We start from the raw sequence: 21452 nt of genomic DNA, 5'->3' as shown, positions 1-21452 counted from the left end.
GAACCAATCATACAAGAGCGCTTGTTACCATGGCATCGGCTCTGCTTACATCCCGGCATGCCGTGGGTTATTCAACATGGCGACAACGACCTCTGCGGGTGGAGATGTAGTGGATATTAGGCAGAAGGAATAGACTTGGATTCGGTGGAGTTGCTCCTGCCGCCAGGCCAGTGTGGAAAAAGGTTTCCCGTCTCAAGATGTGGGAGGAGGCGGGGAATTCCGTGACCTTGTTGTGCCTTACGGCTAGTAGTGGAGTTCCCTTATACTGTAGGAGCCGGGGTGGGCCTACCAAGCAGCAGGTGAGAGGTTTCCGTCCTGCTTTCTGTTCCACCTGATAGCAGATCACTTTGTTCTGAGAAATGCTTTGTGGAGTCCTTGGTGCTCTTTGAGCTTGGTTGTTTGCTTGCAGACGTTTCATTACCCAACTAGGTAACATCGCCAGTGCTAGTGAGTGTGGGGTTTGCTCCCTGTTTATATACAGTAGCTTGCCCTGCCAGTGTTGGTGGGGTTGTGGTTTTCTCCTTGGTAGTTCCTTGATTAGGGCATTGTTTTCTGCTTGATTGTTGTTCTGACACCCTGCTTATTTGGGTGTTGGCTGCTGGAGAGGATGTGTTCTGGTCTTTTTGTTTCCTTTTTAGCTTTTTGTTGTCTCTTCTGAATGGTGTGTAAATATGGTTTATGGAGTCCTTGGGGTTCTCTGAGCTTGGTTGTTTTCTTGCAGATGTTACCAGTCTAGGTATCATCTTCAGTGCTAGGTTCAGCTTCAACTAGCACTGAAGATGTTACCTAGATGGGTAACAAAACATCTGCAAGAAAACAACCAAGCTCAGAGAACCCCAGGGACTCCACAGTTCAACCGTGAGCTACAGATATTCTCTTCTATTAATATGGTTTATTTCTATGTGTCTATTGATGGCTGAGGAAACAGTGGCAAATTAGAAAAACAAGATTATTGGAAAAACAACCCACACTAACCAAGTGCTCCATTACCAAAGTAACAACCCAACTTCCCACAAGAGGAGCTGTGTAAGAACATTATTCAGATGCACACAAATGCACTACAGCAACCTGGAAAACCAGAAAAAGGAAACAGACTGCCTATACAACATCTTCCAACAAAATGAATACCCATGCAGCTTTATCAAAAAGTGCCTAACCACTCAATCCACTGCAGCACAGCCAACACAAGTTATGAAAAAGATAACTTTACTATACATCAAAAACATCTCAGAAGCAACCAACAGACTATTACAGCTACATGGAATCACTGTAGCACACAAACCAACGAAAGCCCTCCAAAACATCTTAAGTAAGCCAAAAGACCCAGTAGCCCGAGATGAAAAAACAGGGGTCATCTACAACATACAGCATAAGGACTGTAATGGCCACTACGTAGGACAGACAGGCAGAAGACTAGCAGAGTGCATCCATGAACACCAACTAGCAGTCAGAAGACACGATGAAAACTCCTTAATCTTACAATACATGAACAGATTCAACCATAGTTTCAACTGGGAAACTCTGAGTATCCTAGACCAAGCCAAATCAAAAAACACTAGGGAATTCCTGGAAGTTTGGGATTAGGACAAATCAGCCATCAATAGACACATAGAAATAAACCATATTTACACACCATTCAGAAGAGACAACAAAAAGCGAAGAAGGAAACACAAAGACCAGAACACATCCCCTCCAGCAGCCAACACCCAGATCAGCAGGGATTAACATCAGAACAATCAAGCAGAAAACAATACCCTAATCAAGGAACTACCAAGGAGAAAAACCACACCCCCACCAACACTGGCAGGGCAAGCTACTGTATATAAATAGGGAGCAAACCCCACACTTACTAGCAGTGATGATGTTACCTAATTGGGTAATGAAACATCTGCAAGCAAACAACCAAGCTCAGAGAGCACCAAGGACTCCACAGTTCAAACCAGAGCTACATATATTCTCTTTTGTTGAAAATATTTGCTTGCCAAAATTCTGTGCATTAGAAAAGACCATAATTGGCTTGGTAGTCCAAAGATGAAGTTGTGGAGTTTAGTTGGGAACAATAGTTCAGCGCTAGAACAGTTGATTTGGAGGTTTCATGAAGTAGTTCAGGGATTGAACTGACACTAGGGAGACCCAGGTTCAAGTCCACCCTTAGCCATGAGAGCTCAGTGGGTGACTTTGGGCCAATTACTCTCTCTCATCCCAACCTACCTAACAGAGTTGATGTGGGAACAATGGGAGAGAGGAGGAAATGCTGTCTATGCCACTTTTGGTTACCGAAGGAAAGGCAGGATATAGGTGTATATATACACAAAAATAAATAAATTTCCACCTAACTCTTAGGAGGCAAAGATTTATCTCATGCCTTGAAAGAGTACTTTCAGAATAGACAATATTGAGCAAGATGGTTATAGGGTTGGAAGAGATCATTTAAGCTAGTAAATTCATCCCCAGCACAGTGGTTAATTGCATTTCCTATCTGACAGGAAGATCCTTACAGCAGAGATGATAGCTATCTGCTCCATCAGTAAGTCACAGAGTGAAGAAGTCTGCAAAGGCCATATTTGACATAATCCGAAGATTAATACCTACTAGTTAATGCATCTTTCTGGAATTATGTAAATATCTTCTGTGTGATTAGGATGTATATTCTATGTTGTCATAAGATTTATTGGGTCAGCAGTAGGGGTATAAATCTGAATTTTAAAAAATAGATTTAAAAAAAAATTAGCATGCCCCTAAAAACAAAAAGTTTAGAAGTGTTAAAAATGCTAGCTACCCAGGTTGTTATGAGGATGGGGAAAAAAATGATGATATACTTGGTTTGGCAAGGGCTCTGCCATAGTCCATGGTAAAAGATCTGTTAAGAAAAGTGAGGGAAAAATTGCTAAATACTTTGGAAAATTGTTTTCAGTTTAAATCGATAACTCAGTTGCTTGGCTCTATATTGTAGTAGCTTCATATGATTCTGCATGAATATTATACTAATGCCTATCTCTTCTTCCCCAGTTACCCTTTTCTGTAATTGGCTCCCTGAATGGGGTTCATATGTTTGGCTCCAATTTAGATGTCCAGCTGATAGCAGCCCGTACAGAGAAAACTCACGTGGTGTGGAAAGTGTTTCACAACAGGTATGCAGAATCAGGCATATGCATGCCCCCAACCTGCCATGTTGTTAGCAGGTGGTCAGTGTCTTCAGTGGGTATTTAATGAATATAATCTGTTTTGTTACAAGAATTAAGGATCTTTAAGATTTTATAACTTTAGTCCTTAGCATCAGTAATTTTAGAATACTGAGAACTTCAATGCTTCAATGATTGAGTATACTGATATATGGAACCTTTTGCTAGTAGTCAGAATGCTAGGTATCTTTATCCAGTGCAAATCAACTGTTTTTAATAGTCCCTGGTCCTTCTGCTTTTGATTTCCTGAGTTTCCCTGAATATGAAGTGTTCTAGCCCTCTCTGTGCCAATTCAGATTCTTGAAGGAGAAAATTGTGTGATATGCTTCTATGGATCTGTGTTATAGTTTTTGCTGATTTCCCGTTGGCTGTTGAGAAACATGGAATTATGTGGAATACTAACATGTGATCCTAATGGTACTTAGTATTCATTTTCTGGAAAACAACTTGGCTATTTACATAACCATTTACTTCTGTCTGTCTTGAATAGACTGTAAACAAAACAAAACATAGATGTACAGATACCCACAACTGAGTTTTGTCTTCTTTATTTGGAAATCCCACTTACTCCTGATATAAGATTGGGCCTTTCCTTATACAAGCAGGCATTCTAATAAATATTGATATTATTGTAACTTTTACTGCATGGTAAGACAATGTAAAGAAAGGGGTTTCATTCCTCAGGGTTGCTTAGGTTCAGGGAGGTTCACTTTGCTATTTCTTTCACCAGAGTGCAATTATTTCAATCCAGGAAGAAGAGTTAGAAAATCATTTTAAGTTTAAGAAACTTGTGCTTTATCCATGCCTCTCAAGATATGTGATCAATTCTGTGTGATCTTGTTAGGTCTTCCTTTTATGTCTTCTGACATCTGTTCTAAACTGAAATGGCTAAAATGAAAAAAGAGTTGAAAACAAGAGAAAAGTAATAAGGCTCCCTTTTTACTTTTCTCTTGTTTTCAGCTCTTTTTCATTTTGTCCATTTTGTTCATTTTGTCTACTCCTCTTAATCTTCAACAGGTATTTTATATGTACAAAAATTCTTCTGGCTATTTCAGCTTAACATAGCAAATTATTAGGCCACACCAGCATTTCTTATTCATCTTTTCAGCTAAATAAATACAGGTAAATAAATTCTAAGTTCCTAGACTTCCAGTGCTTTTAGATACACAATATAAAAGGGGGGAAAGGTTGGGAGGTAGGAAGGAAAAAACAGGTACAAGTTCTATTTTACAGAGTTGTTATAAAAACAGTTCAGGGAGTGGAGGGAAAGATAGATAATTTCTAACAGAATTGTCTTCTTTCCTGCTGTAGTATTCACAAAGAGCAGATTCTACTGACTGTGGTCATTCCTATTGAGTTGAGGGTATTCCTAGAAATCACCAATTTCCTGTAGCTATTTTATCTGTTGTTAGTGATTTTCTCATTAAGATGTTCCAGTAAGCTTTGGAGATACATTGGATTTCCTCTATATAATTTGAAAACCTGAAAAACATGAGCAAGATACTTTTCTATCTGTTGCAAATGTTTTGCACTCACTCACTCTCTTTCTTTCTTCAATTTCTCTTTTGTTTGTTGTTCCCAGCATCACCCTCATTGTCCTATCCTCAGAAAAAGATGCCAGTGACTTCAGTCTTGGAAGGCTTCTTGAGAATGTTTTCAGTGCCATGGTGAGTGATCAGAAGTGACCACTATGAATGAAACTGGAAGTCAAGCCTAGCCCATTAGGCAGATAAATAATTCCAAGGAAAGCAGTTGAGTGGAGTTATTTTACATGTGTGTATATGTGTGCACACACATGCTTAAAAATCCTATGAGGTTACTTGTATAAGCTAGATTCTTTTCATCATGGGGAATTAAATGGTGACGTATTGGAAGTTTTTTTTTTCAGTGATATAGAGGAACAGTAGACCTATTTTTTACAGGAAAAGTCTGTAGGATTAAGATAAGTATGAAAAGTCTTTTTTCCTGTGCTCTGTTGTCCCCTCTAAACTCACCCTATTTCCCAAGGACTCATTTCTTAGGTGCTTTTCTGTCTCTCCTGTTCAAATTTTGATGCCAACTGTATTACAACGTAGTCACAGGTGAAGAACACATGGGTTACAGACGACCCATAGTTAAGAACAAAGCCTATTGTAGCAAAATTTGAGTTAAATACACAATGGTTCGAGTTCATTACACAATAATACTGTTCCGGCTTACATACAAATTTGACTTAAGGACCACCTTGGGAATGGAACTCGTTCTTAAACTGGGGACTACCTGTATTTATTGTGCATTATTTAACCCTGCACCATATTGTACCTATTCTTACTCACTTTCAGTAAAGTACTGAAGATTTTGTTTGTATGCCCGTATGGAATCTCTTCCAAGGCATACTCATGGATGAAGTGGAGAGTCTAGCCTGGATTATAACTGTCTTTGTCTGGCAATTATAGATATATATAATTTCTCCAGTATCATACACAATGCACGTATGATACTGGAGAACAGAAATTTCCTGGTTTTTAAAGTATGCATAATTAGATAGCCATATTAAGCTAGTATGATTTTGCAAGACCCAGCTGCTCTGCTTCTTTCTCAGAGGGAATAACCAGAAGTTCTGCCTCTGAATGGTATTGTGTATTTTAATACAGGTGCTAATATTGGGCCTGGAGGAACTAATAAATGTTCACAACATTGAACGTCTCAAAAAGGATCTAAAGGTAATGTCTGACTGAACTGTTGCTAGAAACATGGAGAGAGGAGTAGGTGTAGACTATTATGAAAATGGAAGGCAAGAATGTGGGCTGCAGGGGAACTTTTACTTGGGACGTAACAAAGGATTCCAGCTTCATTTTTAGGAAATGTTTGCTTTTTTTCCCCTTTGGTTAGCTGAGAGACTTCTTGCTGCTGTTGCTTTTATATCAAATCTTACATAGAGGAACATTTTATGCCTACTCTTTGCCTTTAGAACCACCCACCTTTAGCTTGAGGCATAATGTCTTCTGCAGGCATGTAGGACTGTATTACATCAAGAATTTGATAGCAAATGGAAGATAAACAGTGAATTAGTGGTAGCAGATTTTTCTTACTGTTCACTGCCTAAATGTTTAGTGTAATATTGTCATCCTTGGCCATTTAAATATTTCTTGCATAATTCTCTAGACATGTTATAAACTGATCGACAGTTTCCTGGAGCCAGGCAACAGCTGTGCTGATCTGACTCAGTGTGTGGAATGCACTGTGATGCCCTCCAGAGCAATTCTGCAGGTGAGGCCATCTAATTTTCTTCTCCTTCTCCAGCAGGTCTCAACATATTCAGTCTTTCAGTCTGGGATTTTAAAGCTGATGGAGTCTGGAAAAATATATCTATGAGCATTTTCTCCATCATAAATTAACTTAGAAATGTGGAGTATTTCAGATCTGAAGCTTTAGCTCAGGCATGGACATGCATGTTGCACCTGTTGCTGCCTCCTTAAAGAAGCAACATCTTTTCTGGAGTTGTACAGTAGCTGTTCAATGCCAGGAAAATATAAGTGGTTGTAAATGAAGTGTTGATAGTGCACATGTGCCCACGCTAAAGTCATTTGTTGCATCTTATCTGTGCTTTCTTAACTTAAAGGCATATTTAGTGGCTATAGAGGAAACCCACAAAGACATCATTTCTTTAAGGAGCTGCTGACTGAAATGGTTTGTGTGCGCCCATACCCAGCACAAAGTTTTATTGTGACATAAGATACAAAGTGCTGCACATTCCTGCTGAACTGCATATGTTTCTCTTGCTTTGTCTTCACTATACTGTTCTCTGTGGTATTTCATCTTTTGCTTATCCATGATGCTCCTGCTATCATCTGTTTGTATTCATCTGTATCTCCTAATGGATACATAGAGTTGCAAACTGAGAGAGAAGGCTAAGTTGGAGAAGAAATATCTAAAGGAGAAGCCTCCTATTCTGGAAAAAAAATTTTTTTTTCGAGAGATGGAATGTAGTCATCTCTAACAAAAATGCAGCAAGCCCATGTTATTCATAGTCACTATTCTTATATTGCTGGGAATAGTCCTGGTAGCACTGGGCAGTGTACAACCAGTACTGACTCAAGATACCTGTCTGAAGATAAATAAATACCATTGCTTTGCTATTTGATGAATCCAGTCTCATCCTTCTGGAGTTTAGTTCTGTAAGTGGACTAGTCCTTCAGTTTATTCCAGAACTACAAGTTACAAAGGTGTTCATTCCTCTTTGCCTGCCTCTCCCCCACAATCACTTTGTATTATCAAAGCAAATGAAGAATTGTCTGTCTACCAAAAATACTGGCTAGATTTCTAGCATTAGCAGGAAATAGTGTTTTGCTGTACATATTTGTTTCCCTCCCAAAATATACAAGGAGTCAAGATCATTTGAAAGTAGATGGAAAGCTGAGGAGTGAAGCAGAACTGGATAAAAGATAGTAAGAGGTAGAAGGAACTGTCCACTTACTATGTGCTGAATCCAAACAGTTTATAACATGGCCTGGCGTCCTACTATCATTTCTGTCAATATTTTTAATTGTTCTAACTTGTATACATTACTTGTGCATATGTATGGACAAATCTTAGTGCTGTCTTGTTCTTTACTGATCCAGGAATGCTTAGAAGCCTTTGCCTCTGCGGCAGAATCCCGGTTTGGTTGCCTGCTTGTGGGTGGTCATGTCCTGTGTGCAACTGAACAGTGGTGGCAGCTTGCAGCCCCAGAGGCCATGCTGCTGGTGTGGCTGGTACGCTCCCTTCCTCCACACACTTCCCGCGATCTGCCTGTTTACCTTCCCCAAGGCAGTCCCACGGTGAGCAGGTTACAGATTTGAGGAGGAAGTGGGGATGTGTAAGTCTGTATTTCTAATTTTCCCTGTCCCTTTGTTCCAGTAGGTTCCCCACCGTTTTCTGACTTTGCAGCTTGTGCCTGATTTGGAAGTAGTGTTGCTCTGTGGGCCTAATCCCTCCTTACAATGCCTGGCTGATGAAGTGAGTGTGCTGTATCTCAAAGTTATCTGATCTGTTTATCTAGAAAAGAGCAGTTTGTCAATCTTCCAGTGACCCCCTCCCTAAAGTACATCTGGAACTGATCCATCTATTGGTTAAATCTACTGCTCTATTGTCCACTGCTGACTTGCATGGGGGATTTAATGAAGGAGGCACACTTAAAGTTAGTAGTGTGCAACTACTTCAGATTAAGGGCCACAATGCAGCCTTCCAAACTACTGTGGGTGGTTTGGAAGGTAACATTGGTAACCTTTTTCACTTGACTTTGGGGATATTTAAGGATGGGAATGGGAGCGCTTTGTTTCATGGAGGCTTTTGCTCTCACTCCCACCTTTTAAAGTCCAGAGAACTCAAAAATCAACAATATTGGCCATTTGCTGCTGAATTTCAGTAGCATGATTTCAGGGTGCTGGGGGTTGCCTACAGGGTATATAAACAGCAAGACTCCTATTGATCCACGGAGTCAGGGCCAAATGTCTCTTGCCAGCTTTTCTTTCTTTCCATAGCTAGTGAAGCAGTTTTGGCAACCACTGCTGGATCTGCTGAAAGCAAGTGCCAGAGGACCTGCTAGATGTCTACCTCCTGGCATTGTGCTTTCTCCTGGTATCCTGGGGTGAGTCTCAAATTTCTGGGAGGTCCAGGAAACCAATTTCCTTTAGAACGTGGGTTCATTGTTTGTTACATCACTTTCCATCCTCTCTTTTCAAAGTCTCCTCTGGTGTTTGGGATCGTACTTTTACCATTCTGTTCCCAGATGTAAGCCATGGGCTCATCTTTTACAGGCTGCTGCTAATTAATCAAGGCCAAAGGAAAAGCCTCTTTACAGTGCATCCTCATGGAGCTTCAACTGAAGGTATGGTTTGTACATTCTTATACTAGGAGAGAGAGGACAAATCAGGAACCCCTGCTATTTTAGAAATTATGAAAATCATAAACACTGACAATTTACGCCATATAAAAGGGTGGCCTACTAAAATCTCACCCTGATTCCTTCCTTCCTTCTAATAGGACCCGAAATGTCCACGAAGAATCGGCTCTGTGCCCTCCGTTCTTTCTATGCTTTAGCTACTTCCTTATACTTCCCTTATGAGAAGCAAGAAGAAAACACAGGTACATTCCCACCTATTCTGTTGAGAAAAAATATTTGCACACTGAACTTTTAACTTTTCAGTATTCCTATAAATTGGAAGAATTCCTGTGTGACTGAAAGAATCAATAGGCACTGAGATATTACCCAATTTGTGCTTGTATTGCACATGCACAAATTAGGTGGCCATATAAATTCTTTAATAAATAAAACTAAAATAATTGAAAGGTTACTTCCTTGTTAAAGTAAATAGCAGCAATTAGCATTCTTTAATACCTAATAGTACATGCCACAATTGATCTTTTTGTTGTATTTCTTTGGAGCACTTATACCAAACCTGAGAGGTTCCTATAGAACATAATCATATTGTCTTTTCTCCAGTGCCTCTGCAGGAAGACTTCCATGCTGGCTTCTCCCATTGTCCTCAGCACTGTTATACGGTCTACACTACGCACAAAGCCTATGCTATCCATGGGAGACAGCACCAGCTCTTCCTAATCTTGAAGTCAGATGTACCTACCTTTGCTTTGCGATCCTTGGCAACCTGCACACTACAGGCTCTCACAGCTGAGGATTCGGCCTTTTGAGTTGATCTTGCTGAACTCTGTGATGAAATCCGTGGTGGTGAGCTAGAGCCCCTCAGTGTGGTTAGAATGACATTTTTTCAACCAAATTTTATGGCGAAATTTTCTCTGTGCAAACAATGATTAGGCTGCAGAGGAGGAGTCTGAATTTGTGGAAGCACTTTCAGAAATAGGAGAAACGTAATAATTCAATGCAATTCCATTCTACTTCCATTCTCTTATATAAGTAGCAGGTAGTAGGACTAACAATGGCTGTAAGTGATGACTAGTTTTGTCTTTGGTCTCTACTCTCCATATGTTTAATAACAACATTGGTAAGAATTTTGTCTCCCATAACTGTCTACGCATTATGCACTAACAAAGGTGCTTGGACCAGTTTTAGCCACAGCCATAATGTGTACATAGAATTCAGCAGTTAATCTTGAACTGCACTGTGACAGAGTTAGAGATATTGAACCAAACTTTCTGTTTAAATACATTTCAGCATAGGAACTACCTCTCATGCATTCACCATGAAGGTGCAGTGTGTGTGTGTATCAGTGGGGGGTGGGGGGAAGAGATTTGATGTTAACTGAAATTGGTAACACCCTCCTCATTTACAGCCAGCTGTTTATAACACTATGCATTTGCTTCTGTCATTCTTTCATTAGAACATGCAAGGAACAAAAACCCTTGATCACATATGAGTATTTTTTTTCATTACTTTGTAACCGAAAGTGTATTGAGTAGGGCCATTTCAGTCTACATACCTTGAAATGTTCTCTTGAGTTTTGAGGGAGTTAAGCCAACCAAGTCAGGAGTCCAAATGCACAAGAGAGACTCTCATTTGCATCATCCCTTCTATATCTTGGACACTGAAGTGTGTCGGGGGGAGGGGGGAAGTCACCACAGTGAAGGGTACTTTCTTTTTCAAGGACCTTCGTCATGAGGAAGACACTTACCTGTTTATGTTGGCCTTAGCTGTTGGAGATCTCAGAGGGAAAGTAATGAGAAAGTGAAGTTTTGCAAAGACTGTGCTTTCTACACCTAGGCAGGAACATAACTGGAAAGACCAGAGTGCTGTCTTCTACTCTCTTAATTGTTACACTTTTTAAAACTGTATCTACTGGTGGGAGTGAGAAAAGCACCAGACTTTTCAAAATGCCTTCCTTCACTACAGGTAGACCTCACGGCAGTAATTGGGATTGGAATTTCTGTCGCTAAGTGTCATGGTTGTACAGTACAACGTTACATGACTGCACCACGTAGCAACAGAAATTCCAACACATCCGGTTGCCATTGTTAAGCGAATCCTATGCCATCATTAAGTGAGGACATCACATGGTCAGCATTTGTGACCTCCTGCCAGCTTCCCCATTGATTTGCTTGTAGATAGCTGGCAAAGAAGGTTGCAAATGGCGATCACGTGACTCTGGGACACTGCAATATCATAAGTACAAGGACCAATCATGAGTGCCACTCATTCAGTGCCGTCGTAAGTTTCAACGGTCACTGAACAAGTGGCCTATAAGTGAGGACCACCTGTATAGAAAGACAATTTTCTTCTGCATATATATTTGCCTTTCTCTGTGCAAAGGAAGACAGAGTAAGCTTCTACACTTCTCACCACATGGAGAAAGCAATTCTGGGACAAGTTTGGGTCTAGTGAAGCTAAGGTCTTAAGTTTATATGTAACTAACTTGATACAACTTAGCTGAACATCCTACTGCAAATGCTAGGGCCAGGCATGCTGTGAAAATATAGTGCATAGCATGGGACCCTTCTCTATCCATTTCCACCCTGTCCACATATAAAGAGCAGTATACAACAAATCAGTCATCGGTGTGGGGGTGACCCAGCCTGGCTTGATTCTGGCTCTCCCCCACCCTCACGGTTTTATTAGAGTCACATGGAGATAGATACAGGCATTCAAAACCCAGATAAACTAAGATGCGCTAGATAACACCTACACAGCAGAGTAACATGGAGCCCGGGCCAGCATGGGAAGCTGGGACACCCCCAAACTAGCATGATCTGAACCCTCCCCCTCCCTTTTCCAAAATGCATGGAGGGCAACATTCCAGAGTCCATCTCCCAAACTCTTGCACCTGCTTGAGGCACCCTTTCCTGGGAATTGAAGAGATGGTGAGGGGAGGCAGAAGAGGAAAGAAAAGGCCTCTTTTCCTCTCCACCTTCATGTAGTTTTCCTTCTAGAGCCAAGGAAAGAGGCAGGTTTGCTGTCAGAATTACTTTCCCACAAATACACGCAACTGTAACACTGGAATGGTCCATAGCAAAGGAAAGGGAGAATTTACACCCCCATCTCTGGGGGAAACACACAAGGCAAAGAAACACAAAACGACCGCCTACAAGAATTTCCCCCTCCTCCCCATACACCCACATAATCCTGTTCCTTCCCCCCAGCCAGCTCAAGGGGAGCCAGGGAAGCTGACCCCTTCCTCAGAGGAAAGGAGAAAGTCCATGGGTGGGAAAGTAAAGGTACATATTGTAAACAAAACTAAAATGCCAGCCTAAATCATATAAAGTAGTGGTAGTGGGGGAATTAAGACCACAAATTTCAGCCTCATCCCAAGTTAGAATGGACCAGCTTACAGCATGGGAGAAAAGCTAGCTTTCTTCCAAAAGCTGCCCTTCTGCCCAAGGGGATGATTACTGCTGGAAGAATGCCCTGCACCAACACCCATCATCCCTCCCCCTCCCCAATTTGACTTTGTCCAACCAAGGGTCCATATTCTTGCTCCCCCTTTGCTTATCCCCCTTGGTGCTGGCCCGGGCTAGGCAATGAGAACACAGAGGTTATCACAACAACAGGCAGGGAGCAGTACAGTCTTTCTGGAGGCCCCTGGTTTGGAGAGAGGTGGGAAGAGATGGACAGAGGCATCTAGTGTGCAGGAATGGCCTCCCCTTCCTCTGGTGTGGCAGATGCCTCAGAACTGCTGAGAGAGCAGCTCACAAAGGTGCTTTGAAACAGACTCCTTACTGGTACGGAGGGTCAGCCGGTACATCTGCAGGAAGGATGAAGGAAAGGAGGTTAAAAGAGAAGAGCTCAAACAATATGTCACTTCAGTTGTCCACAGGCAGTTTGGGGCTTTGGTAAGCTTTCAGCTTTCCCCCTTCTTCAGTTTTATCTATATTTCCTGCCGCTTCCCCAGAGTGCCCAGAAGTCTCAGTTTTCCAAGTTTTTTGCTTTTTATTTCAGCGCCACCTGTATGCCAGAATTCAAGCTTTCAGTTCCAGAGGTCTCAGGAGCCCTTGCTTCCTCACCTGTGCCTGAGCATTGGGTTCCAGTCGCAGCAAGCATCCAACCTGCAATGCTTTTGTCTGGATGATCCCAGCTCCTACGTAGTTATCAGGGTTTGGATCCACTTTCTCCAAGAGTGCACTGCCAAAACCTAACAGCTGTAGGAGGAAGAGACTGGTGTTTAATCAAGTTTACACAATCACTGGAGAGGGTCTCACTGCAAATTATGCCCCTCTTAGGAAGCTATTAATGGGAAAAAGATACAGTCAGATCCAGAAATATTGGGACATCGACACAATTCTAACATCTTTGGCTCTATACACCACCACAATGGATTTGGAATGAAACAAACACAATGTGCGTTAACTGCAGACTGTCAGCTTTAATTTGAGGGTATGTACATCCAACTCAGGTGAACGGTGTAGGAATTACAACAGTTTGCATATGTGCCTCCCACTTGGTAAGGGACCAAAAGTAATGGGACAATTGGCTTCTCAGCTGTTCCATGGCCAGGTGTGTGATATCCCCTCAGTACCCCAATTACAATGTGCAGATAAAAGGCCCAGAGTTCATTTCAAGTGTGCTATTTGCATGTGGAATCTGTTGCTGTCAACTCTCAAGATGAGATCCAAAGAGCTGTCACTATCAGTGAAGCAAGCCATCATTAGGCTGAAGAAACAAAACAAACCCATCAGAGAGATAGCAAGAACATTAGGCGTGGCCAAAACAACTGTTTGGAACATTCTCAAAAAGAAGGAACACACCGGTGAGCTCAGCAATACCAAAAGACCCGGGAGACAACGGAAAACAACCGTGGTGGATGACCGAAGAATTCATTCCCTGGTGAAGAAAACACCCTTCACAACAGTTGGCCAGATCAAGAACACTCTCCAGGAGGTAGGTGTATGTGTGTCAAAGTCAACAATCAAAAGAAGACTTCACCAGAGTGAATACAGAGGGTTCACCACAAGATGTAAACCATTGGTGAGCCTCAAAAACAGGAAGGCCAGATTAGAGTTTGCCAAACGACATCTAAAAAAGCCTTCACAGTTCTGGAACAACATCCTATGGACAGATGAGACCAAGATCAACTTGTACCAGAGTGATGGGAAGAGAAGAGTATGGAGAAGGAAAGGAACTGCTCATGATCCTAAGCATACCACCTCATCAGTGAAGCATGGTGGTGGTAGTGTCATGGTGTGGACATGTATGGCTGCCAATGGAACTGGTTCTCTTGTATTTATTGATGATGTGACTGCTGACAAAAGCAGCAGGATGAATTCTGCAGTGTTTCGGGCAATATTATCTGCTCACATTCAGCCAAATGCTGCAGAACTCATTGGATGGCGCTTCACAGTACAGATGGACAATGACCCAAAGCATACTGCAAAAGCAACCAAAGAGTTTTTGAAGGGACGGAAGTGGAATGTTATGCAATGGCCAAGTCAATCACCTGACCTGAATCCCATTGAGCATGCATTTCACTTGCTGAAGACAAAACTGAAGGGAAAATGCCCCAAGAACAAGCAGGAACTGAAGACAGTTGCAGTAGAGGCCTGGCAGAGCATCACCAGGGATGAAACCCAGCGTTTGGTGATGTCTATGCGTTCCAGACTTCAGGCTGTGATTGACTGCAACGGATTTGCAACCAAGTATTAAAAAGGGAAAGTTTGATGTATGATTATTATTCTGTCCCATTACTTTTGGTCCCTTACCAAGTGGGAGGCACATATGCAAACTGTTGTAATTCCTACACCGTTCACCTGAGTTGGATGTACATACCCTCAAATTAAAGCTGACAGTCTGCAGTTAACGCACATTGTGTTTGTTTCATTCCAAATCCATTGTGGTGGTGTATAGAGCCAAAGATGTTAGAATTGTGTTGATGTCCCAATATTTCTGGACCTGACTGTATACCTGCAAAACTGTTTCAGAAGTCTGCATCACAGACATTTATACAATGGCTGTCTCTTCTAGCTTGATGTTATGCCATATTTCATAAGAAAAAAATCTGGTATTCAATGAAGAAATCAACAGTCCTAAATATATTACACTGATATTCCCAAATTACTGCTAAACAATTGAAGAAAAAGTGTTCCATAATTGCCCTGGACAATCACAAGATCCAAAGCTTTGATCTTCACTCATCTGATCAATCACTAGACATATTCTAATATGAAATTAAAATCATTGTGCATTAATTACCCTGAATAAACAAAAGCTTGCAACTCTCTTTTATAGGCATCTCAAAACAGCTTACCTTTGCTTTTGTCACTTCTGAATCCATGGGGTGGTTTGCCTTGAAGATTTTCTGAGCTTCCTGCTGTGGCCTGCAGAAGAACATCAGATCAGTGATTCAGGCCCTACCTTTCTGTTATCCATCCTCCTGTTACGTGTTTTCTACACCTCAGCCATACATGGTGGCAGTGGAACCATTCACTTAGTCACTGTGGCAATTTTAAAATGCAAAGATAAAATACAAAAAAAGAAAGGCAGAACTTTGCCAAGGTTACGTGTATTTTTATTTACTGATCATTCTGCTGGAGAGTTCTAAATACTACCCCCCAAAAAAACAAACCCCACCTCATGTCCCCTCTTCTCTCACAAATACACAAACTATCATTTGTGAGTCCTCATTTCCAAATGCTTCATATTACGTAAACTTACAAACTGAGTTGTTTCCAGCGCTGGAAAAAGTCTTGTGACTGCATCTCTGTTGCCTGGAAAAACTTGTTGACGGTAATAGGCAACTTAAGAGTGAGATTCTGCAACGTCCCACCATAGCTGTCAGAAATGAGAAGTGAGGATAGACCCGTAAGATGGCATATTTAATAACATTATTGACAACTTTAAAAAGGGGATAAAGGCAAGAGGGATGAGATTATCAGTAACTACTGGCCATATCCATTTCCTAGGATTAGAGGCCCCTGACTACCAAGAGTGGAACCAGGTTCTTGGGCTTGTTTCCTGTTGGGGGCTTCCTGGTATATTGACCAGTCTGAGCATATTTTGTAAGAATTAGCAGAAGCATGGTGTAAGAAGGTGAATTCATGGCCTATGGAATAAAAGACTGACAAAATACAATTCATGGAAATGTAGGAGAAGAGGGATGAAGCAAAGCAAATGTGTGACAGGGCAAGGAGTAAGATGTTAAAAAGGGCATATAGGAAGTACTGCTTGTTAAGTTTTGCCCATACAGGTAGTCCTCACTTAATGACCACAATGGCAACCAAAAAATTGGTCATTAAGTGGGGCAGTCATTGAGTCACGACAGGACCTAGTTTTACAACCATTTTTATGATGGCCGTTAAGCGAATCATGTGATCGTTAAGCAAGTCCAACTTCCTCAGTGGACTTTTTTGCCAGAATTTGCTTAATGACATGATTCACTTAAAGACCATTGTAAAAAAGATCACAAATTGCAATCACGTGAATGTGGGGGCGGTGCGACAATTTGCGAGAGTCATAAATGCGAGTACAGGTAAAGCACTTTTTCCGAGGCCATCATAACTTTGAACCATCGTTAAACGGTCGTTAAACGAGGACTACCTATAATGCTGAGGGCTAGAATCCCAGCCTCTCCAGCTCTTCACACAGATTCTCACTCTCAGTATTTCCACCCCCTGCGCAAGGATATAGCCGCTTTGGAATGTGCCCCCTGCCCTCCAACTGTAGCCACTTTGGAATGCCTTTGATTATTCAAACTCTAGAAACTCTTTCTCCCTTAGAACTGAAGGTTAGGTTGAGATGTCAAGCAACAATACCGGAATTTAATGTTGATGAGGGGGGCCTCAGTGAAATCGCTCAGGCATTCAATGTTCAGGACCTGTTGAACCTGAGCCCCTCCCTCCACCAGTGGCTCCACTGCTTTCGTCTGAATGTTGAGCTGTGAGCCTGGCTAAGGAAAAGGTTACCACTGCTGCTGAGGAGCACACAAACAGAAAACCCAAGGCCTTGAAAGCCACTTCAGTGAACCCTTCTTCTTCCCTCTATTAGCACCGTACACAAAAGGATATGGCTCTGCAGGTCGCCAGGATAGCTGACTGTAGGGGTGAAACTCTGGAACTGGACGGATGTTTTGTTCCCATAGAAAAGGTACATACGGCCTGGAAGGATTAAAATGTATTATGGGATGGTCTTGGCCCATTCTTTCTTGCATTATACCATGGTTTATTTAATCATAAGTGCCTGAATTCAGACAATACATGTCTGGAGTTGGTAGTGCAGTGTCTCTGATACCACTAATTGGCAATCAGTGAGCCCCCAGACCAAAAGTAGATTTAGAAAGATAGGCATGATTTTGAGGAACTGCTAAACATTTCACCAAAAAAATCTCATTATTCTGAGTTTTCAGCCATTATTTAAAGCTTATTTCTTTGGTGCCATCAAAGGCTGCTGATTGCTGTGCTCAATGATAAACTGTAACTTACAAACCAAAATGGCTAGGTTAATTCAAGTAAGTAAATCACACAAACTATATTACAGTTTATGTAATTTGTGAATTCAGTCACATCTGGCTGGTGTTAGACTGGAAAGAATACCTCCTCCTCGCAGTCCATCCAAACTAGGGGTCTGCCATCCCCCACCCCCACCCCATGCTATATACTCTCTATTTGCCAGTTCCTTTCCTCACTTTCTCTCTCTCTCGCCAAAGATTATGAAATTGAGTCAAGGTTTTATTTTCTTTTTCCAACTCCAGTCTACACAATTGCTGGGTCCACACAATATGCATAAACAGAACAGTTAAAGGCCACAGGTTCGCACAACCCACTAAGCCACAAAAAGCTTAGAATGCTAATAGGCTTCATTCATTTTCACTTCTTGTGGCTTTGTGGGTTACGTGAACCAGCCTGTTTGGTTTCTGTTCAATATTTTGTGCAAATCCAAAAAATGGGTTAATTCAGTATCTTGATTAAGATACTGTATCTTGATTGTGTGTGCAGGTAATGGGTATTGACAACATTAATGGCCAGAAAGCTGCTTTGTATTCAAATACCACACGCAGAATAGAAAACCTTCCTATCCTTACTGGACTGTTAGCAAGGTATCTGATAAGGTATCACACAGTAGCATTGATTTAAAAAAATCCATTCTGTTTTTTGAAACAAGTAGGGTACATTTTGAGAGGTGGTAGAAAGGCTGCAAAGACCAGGCCAGAACTAGCAATAGGCAAGGAACCACTGTACCTTTTTATAATGGGAAGATACTGGGGTGCTTAGAAGTCCTGAGGGACTGCCTCTCCTCAGTTGCATCTACCCATCTCTTCAGGACCAGCAAAAGGAGCACGCTGTGGGTCCCATCGGCCAAGGAGCTTCGTTTGGTGGGACCCAGAAAGAGAGCCTTTTCTACCATGGCACCCACCCTCTTGAACATAATATCCCCCTGAGGTGAGATTGGCCCCAACCCTGCTGGCCTTCTGGAAGGTCCTCAAAACTTGGATGTGCCATCAGCCTTGGGGATCCCATGGAAGTGTGGAGCCCATTAAAGGGTTGCACTGTGTGTAAGATTACACTGCACTCTCCCCTGTCTTTTTATTATTGTAGTTTTTAACTGTTTTAATTGATTTTAATGGTTGGATTTTGTGATGGTTAGTTTGTTTTAATTGTGGACGCTGCCCAGAGTCATATGCAAGTGAGATGGGTGGCCATATAAATTCAATACATAAATGAATAAAAATATTTCTGATGGCACTTATAGGACTATCCCATAAGAGACAATTATAGGGAATATAGAAGAGTTTCTTTTGTTACATTTATACCCAAGAAACCCATATTAGATTCAGATAATGTAATGATTCCAAACTCATCAGTGAGCTTCATGGCTGAGTGGGACTAGAAACTGGGTATCCCAAAACTAGTCCTCCCCATATTGGCTTCTCACAGAAATGTATGGTGAGACCAGTACATATAACCCTACAACATCAGTACTATCCACCCAACCCCATAACATGTCTTCCAGTCTTCCACTCAGAAAAGACCCTTTCTTGTCTATAATGTATTCAGTTGTTTTAGAACAGACCAAAGAATGTTGTTCTCATGTAGAGACATGGGATGTGGTCTCTCAAAGAGTCTTGAACAAGCCCCAATTTGCCTGTTGTACTCAACCTGTCAGCAGTACTTACCTAAGTTCTGTCGGAATTCTGACTTCACCCCAATTTGCAGCAGCTGGTTCTCAAAGAGCACCCCATTATTCTTACACACGAACCTGCAGTAGTTCATGGAGATTTGGTTAGAGGCAGGCAGAGACTACCCATTACTTGTAAATGTGCATGTCATTTTGGTTGGGGATGCCAACCACTTTCCCCACATTTACCAATTTTGATACATAGCCACTCATCCCTTCTAAGATCTCAAGACCAACCTTTTAATTCCTCCAGCTCATACACTAAAAGTTATCTACTATGCAGGGATGGCCAATTTCTTCCCAACCATTCCATCTGGAGAGTACTTTCTGGAGGTGAAATTATGCAACAGAGAGTGAGGTTGAGTGAAGCTTCTAGCATCAGTATTTCAGGCCAGAGGAAGCCATCCCACACATACGTCAAAGGGGAGTGGCACTTAGTCCAGTCCCTCGCCCCAAACCCCAGCATTCAGGAGCCGCAGCCCTACCCCGGGATCTTACTTGTGAAGCAGTTCATCAGCCTCAGCAATAGGCAAAGCAGGGTCCTCAGAGACAGAAGCGGCAGCCCCTGAGCTGAAGGTGGTGGTGAAGGGGCATAACAAAGGGGCCAGCAGTTGACAGAGGCAGGGAAGAAAAAGAGCAGAAAAGATGAGTCACCTGGCACTGTATCATGTTAGTATCAGAAAGAGAAAGGCAGGGGAGGGAAATCCAACCTCACACATCTATACATAGAGAGAGCATGCCACAGAGCAGGTATCAAGGCAGAAGGAGAACTGTGGACCATTTCTGAAATATACTATAAAGGAACGGTTCCCAATCTTGGCTTTTCAGATACTGCATCATCCCAGGCCAAGTTTTCTGGAGATGATGGAAGCTGTAATCCAACAACATCTGGACTCCCAAGCTTGGAAACCCTGTAAAGGATGAGAGCCAAACTGCCTTTTATAGGCTATGTTTTAATATGTTCACTAACTTTAATATACACACACACATTTCTCACATTTAAAAGCCAATGAGAGAAAAAACAGTCCAACATTCATGGAAGCCAAGATCTTTTCAAGGCCAATATAAAGTACATATGCTGTCATTCTGAACTGACCTAATAAAGGTATTGCCTCAAATGGATTCTCATCTAGAAATCCTGTTCATGCACAATCTGGATTTCCTGACTTCTTAAAATACCACAATTTATTCTCAACCCTAAGAAACCCAACTCAGAATTACTGTTTGACTCAAGCCCTTCAAAGAGGAGTCCTGTTTTAGGATTGCCATTACGTACAATGTTAATTTTTTCCTACCTCAAATAAGGGGAAACCTGCTGATGATAAGTCAACTGGGTTGACTTAGGTGCTGCATATGGCCCTGAAATCCCAGACTGTCTCCTCCTAACCTAGCAGCACACCAAGAATGCTCTTTCTAGCAACGTGAGTTTCTCCTGAGCTATTCACCTCTTTTCTTCAGAAACCGTTATTTTATAAGTGCGTAGTACTTTCTGGTGTTCAAATGGACAGATTCATGCCCCTGCAGACTTAATATCTAAATTTTATCTTGGAAATCATAAAGAGAAGAGGAAACTGCAGCGGGGGTAAACAGAGAAGTGAAATGCCAAAGGTATGAGTAGCACAAGCTTACATTTAGCTATTTGCAGCTGAACATGGGGAATAAAGAGATGTCCCAAATGCTTCATGGAAAAAGTGGATTCTGATGCAGGATTTGGAAAAAAGTAAGCAAGGGAGCAGGTACAGTGGGGCAAAAAAGTATTTAGTCAGCCACCAATGGTGCAAGTTCTCCCACTTAAGAAGATGAGAGAGGCCTGTAATTTTCATCATAGGTATACCTCAACTATGAGAGACAAAATGGGGAAAAAAATCTAGAAAATCACATTGTCTGATTTTTAAAGAATTTATTTGCAAATCATGGTGGAAAATAAGTATTTGGTCAATATCAAAAGTTCATCTCAATACTGGTGTTGTTGGCAATGACAGAGGTCAAACGTTTTCTGTAAGTCTTCACAAGGTTTTCACACACTGTTGCTGGTATTTTGGCCCATTCCTCCATGCAGATCTCCTCTAGAGCAGTGATGTTTTGGGGCTGTCACTGGGCAACACGGACTTTCAACTCCCTCCAAAGGTTTTCCATGGGGTTGAGATCTGGAGACTGCCTAGGCCACTCCAGGACCTTGAAATGCTTCTTACGAAGCCACTCCTTCGTTGCCCGGGCGGTGTGTTTGGGATCATTGTCAT

General features: G+C 41.8%; 2 protein-coding genes across 6 annotated transcripts in view; one reads left to right on the top strand and one right to left on the bottom strand.

Moving 5' to 3' along the window:
* Positions 1–66: 66 nt before the first annotated feature.
* On the top strand, positions 67–15469 carry FUZ (fuzzy planar cell polarity protein). 3 transcript variants are annotated; one of them, XM_025167643.2, is made up of 12 exons: positions 67–299; positions 3010–3131; positions 4765–4849; positions 5816–5884; positions 6327–6431; positions 7784–7981; positions 8064–8159; positions 8684–8790; positions 8960–9030; positions 9186–9287; positions 9646–9888; positions 15331–15469. In XM_025167643.2, exons 1-11 carry the CDS (start codon positions 198–200, stop codon positions 9849–9851), a joined length of 1263 nt encoding a protein of 420 aa, XP_025023411.1. In that variant the 5' UTR covers positions 67–197; the 3' UTR covers positions 9852–9888; positions 15331–15469. The 3 variants fall into 3 exon arrangements, with proteins under 3 accessions (XP_025023411.1, XP_007429818.1, XP_015743835.1); XM_007429756.4 differs by lacking the exon at positions 15331–15469 and adding an exon at positions 13048–13187; XM_015888349.3 differs by lacking the exon at positions 15331–15469 and having other exon boundaries at positions 9646–11527.
* The window catches only part of AP2A1 (adaptor related protein complex 2 subunit alpha 1), a 34680-nt gene continuing 24887 nt past the window's right edge, over positions 11660–21452 (bottom strand). For 2 of the 3 annotated variants that reach the window (XM_088143537.1, XM_088143538.1), the window contains 8 exons: positions 19711–19782; positions 19211–19293; positions 17107–17195; positions 16854–16978; positions 15757–15873; positions 15350–15419; positions 13113–13247; positions 11660–12853 (listed from right to left, as the gene is read on the bottom strand). In XM_088143537.1, the coding sequence (XP_087999663.1) occupies positions 12776–12853; positions 13113–13247; positions 15350–15419; positions 15757–15873; positions 16854–16978; positions 17107–17195; positions 19211–19293; positions 19711–19782 (769 nt within the window). In that variant the 3' untranslated portion in view covers positions 11660–12775. The remainder of the gene's footprint in view (positions 12854–13112; positions 13248–15349; positions 15420–15756; positions 15874–16853; positions 16979–17106; positions 17196–19210; positions 19294–19710; positions 19783–21452) is intronic. The other variant, XM_088143539.1, reaches the window with a different exon arrangement.

Source organism: Python bivittatus, unplaced genomic scaffold, assembly GCF_059951505.1.
Source record: "Python bivittatus isolate LINGU-HERP-01145 unplaced genomic scaffold, Pbiv_v1 ctg000410_np1212, whole genome shotgun sequence".
Lineage (NCBI taxonomy): Eukaryota > Metazoa > Chordata > Lepidosauria > Squamata > Pythonidae > Python > Python bivittatus.
This window is presented reverse-complemented; position numbering and strand designations above follow the sequence as displayed.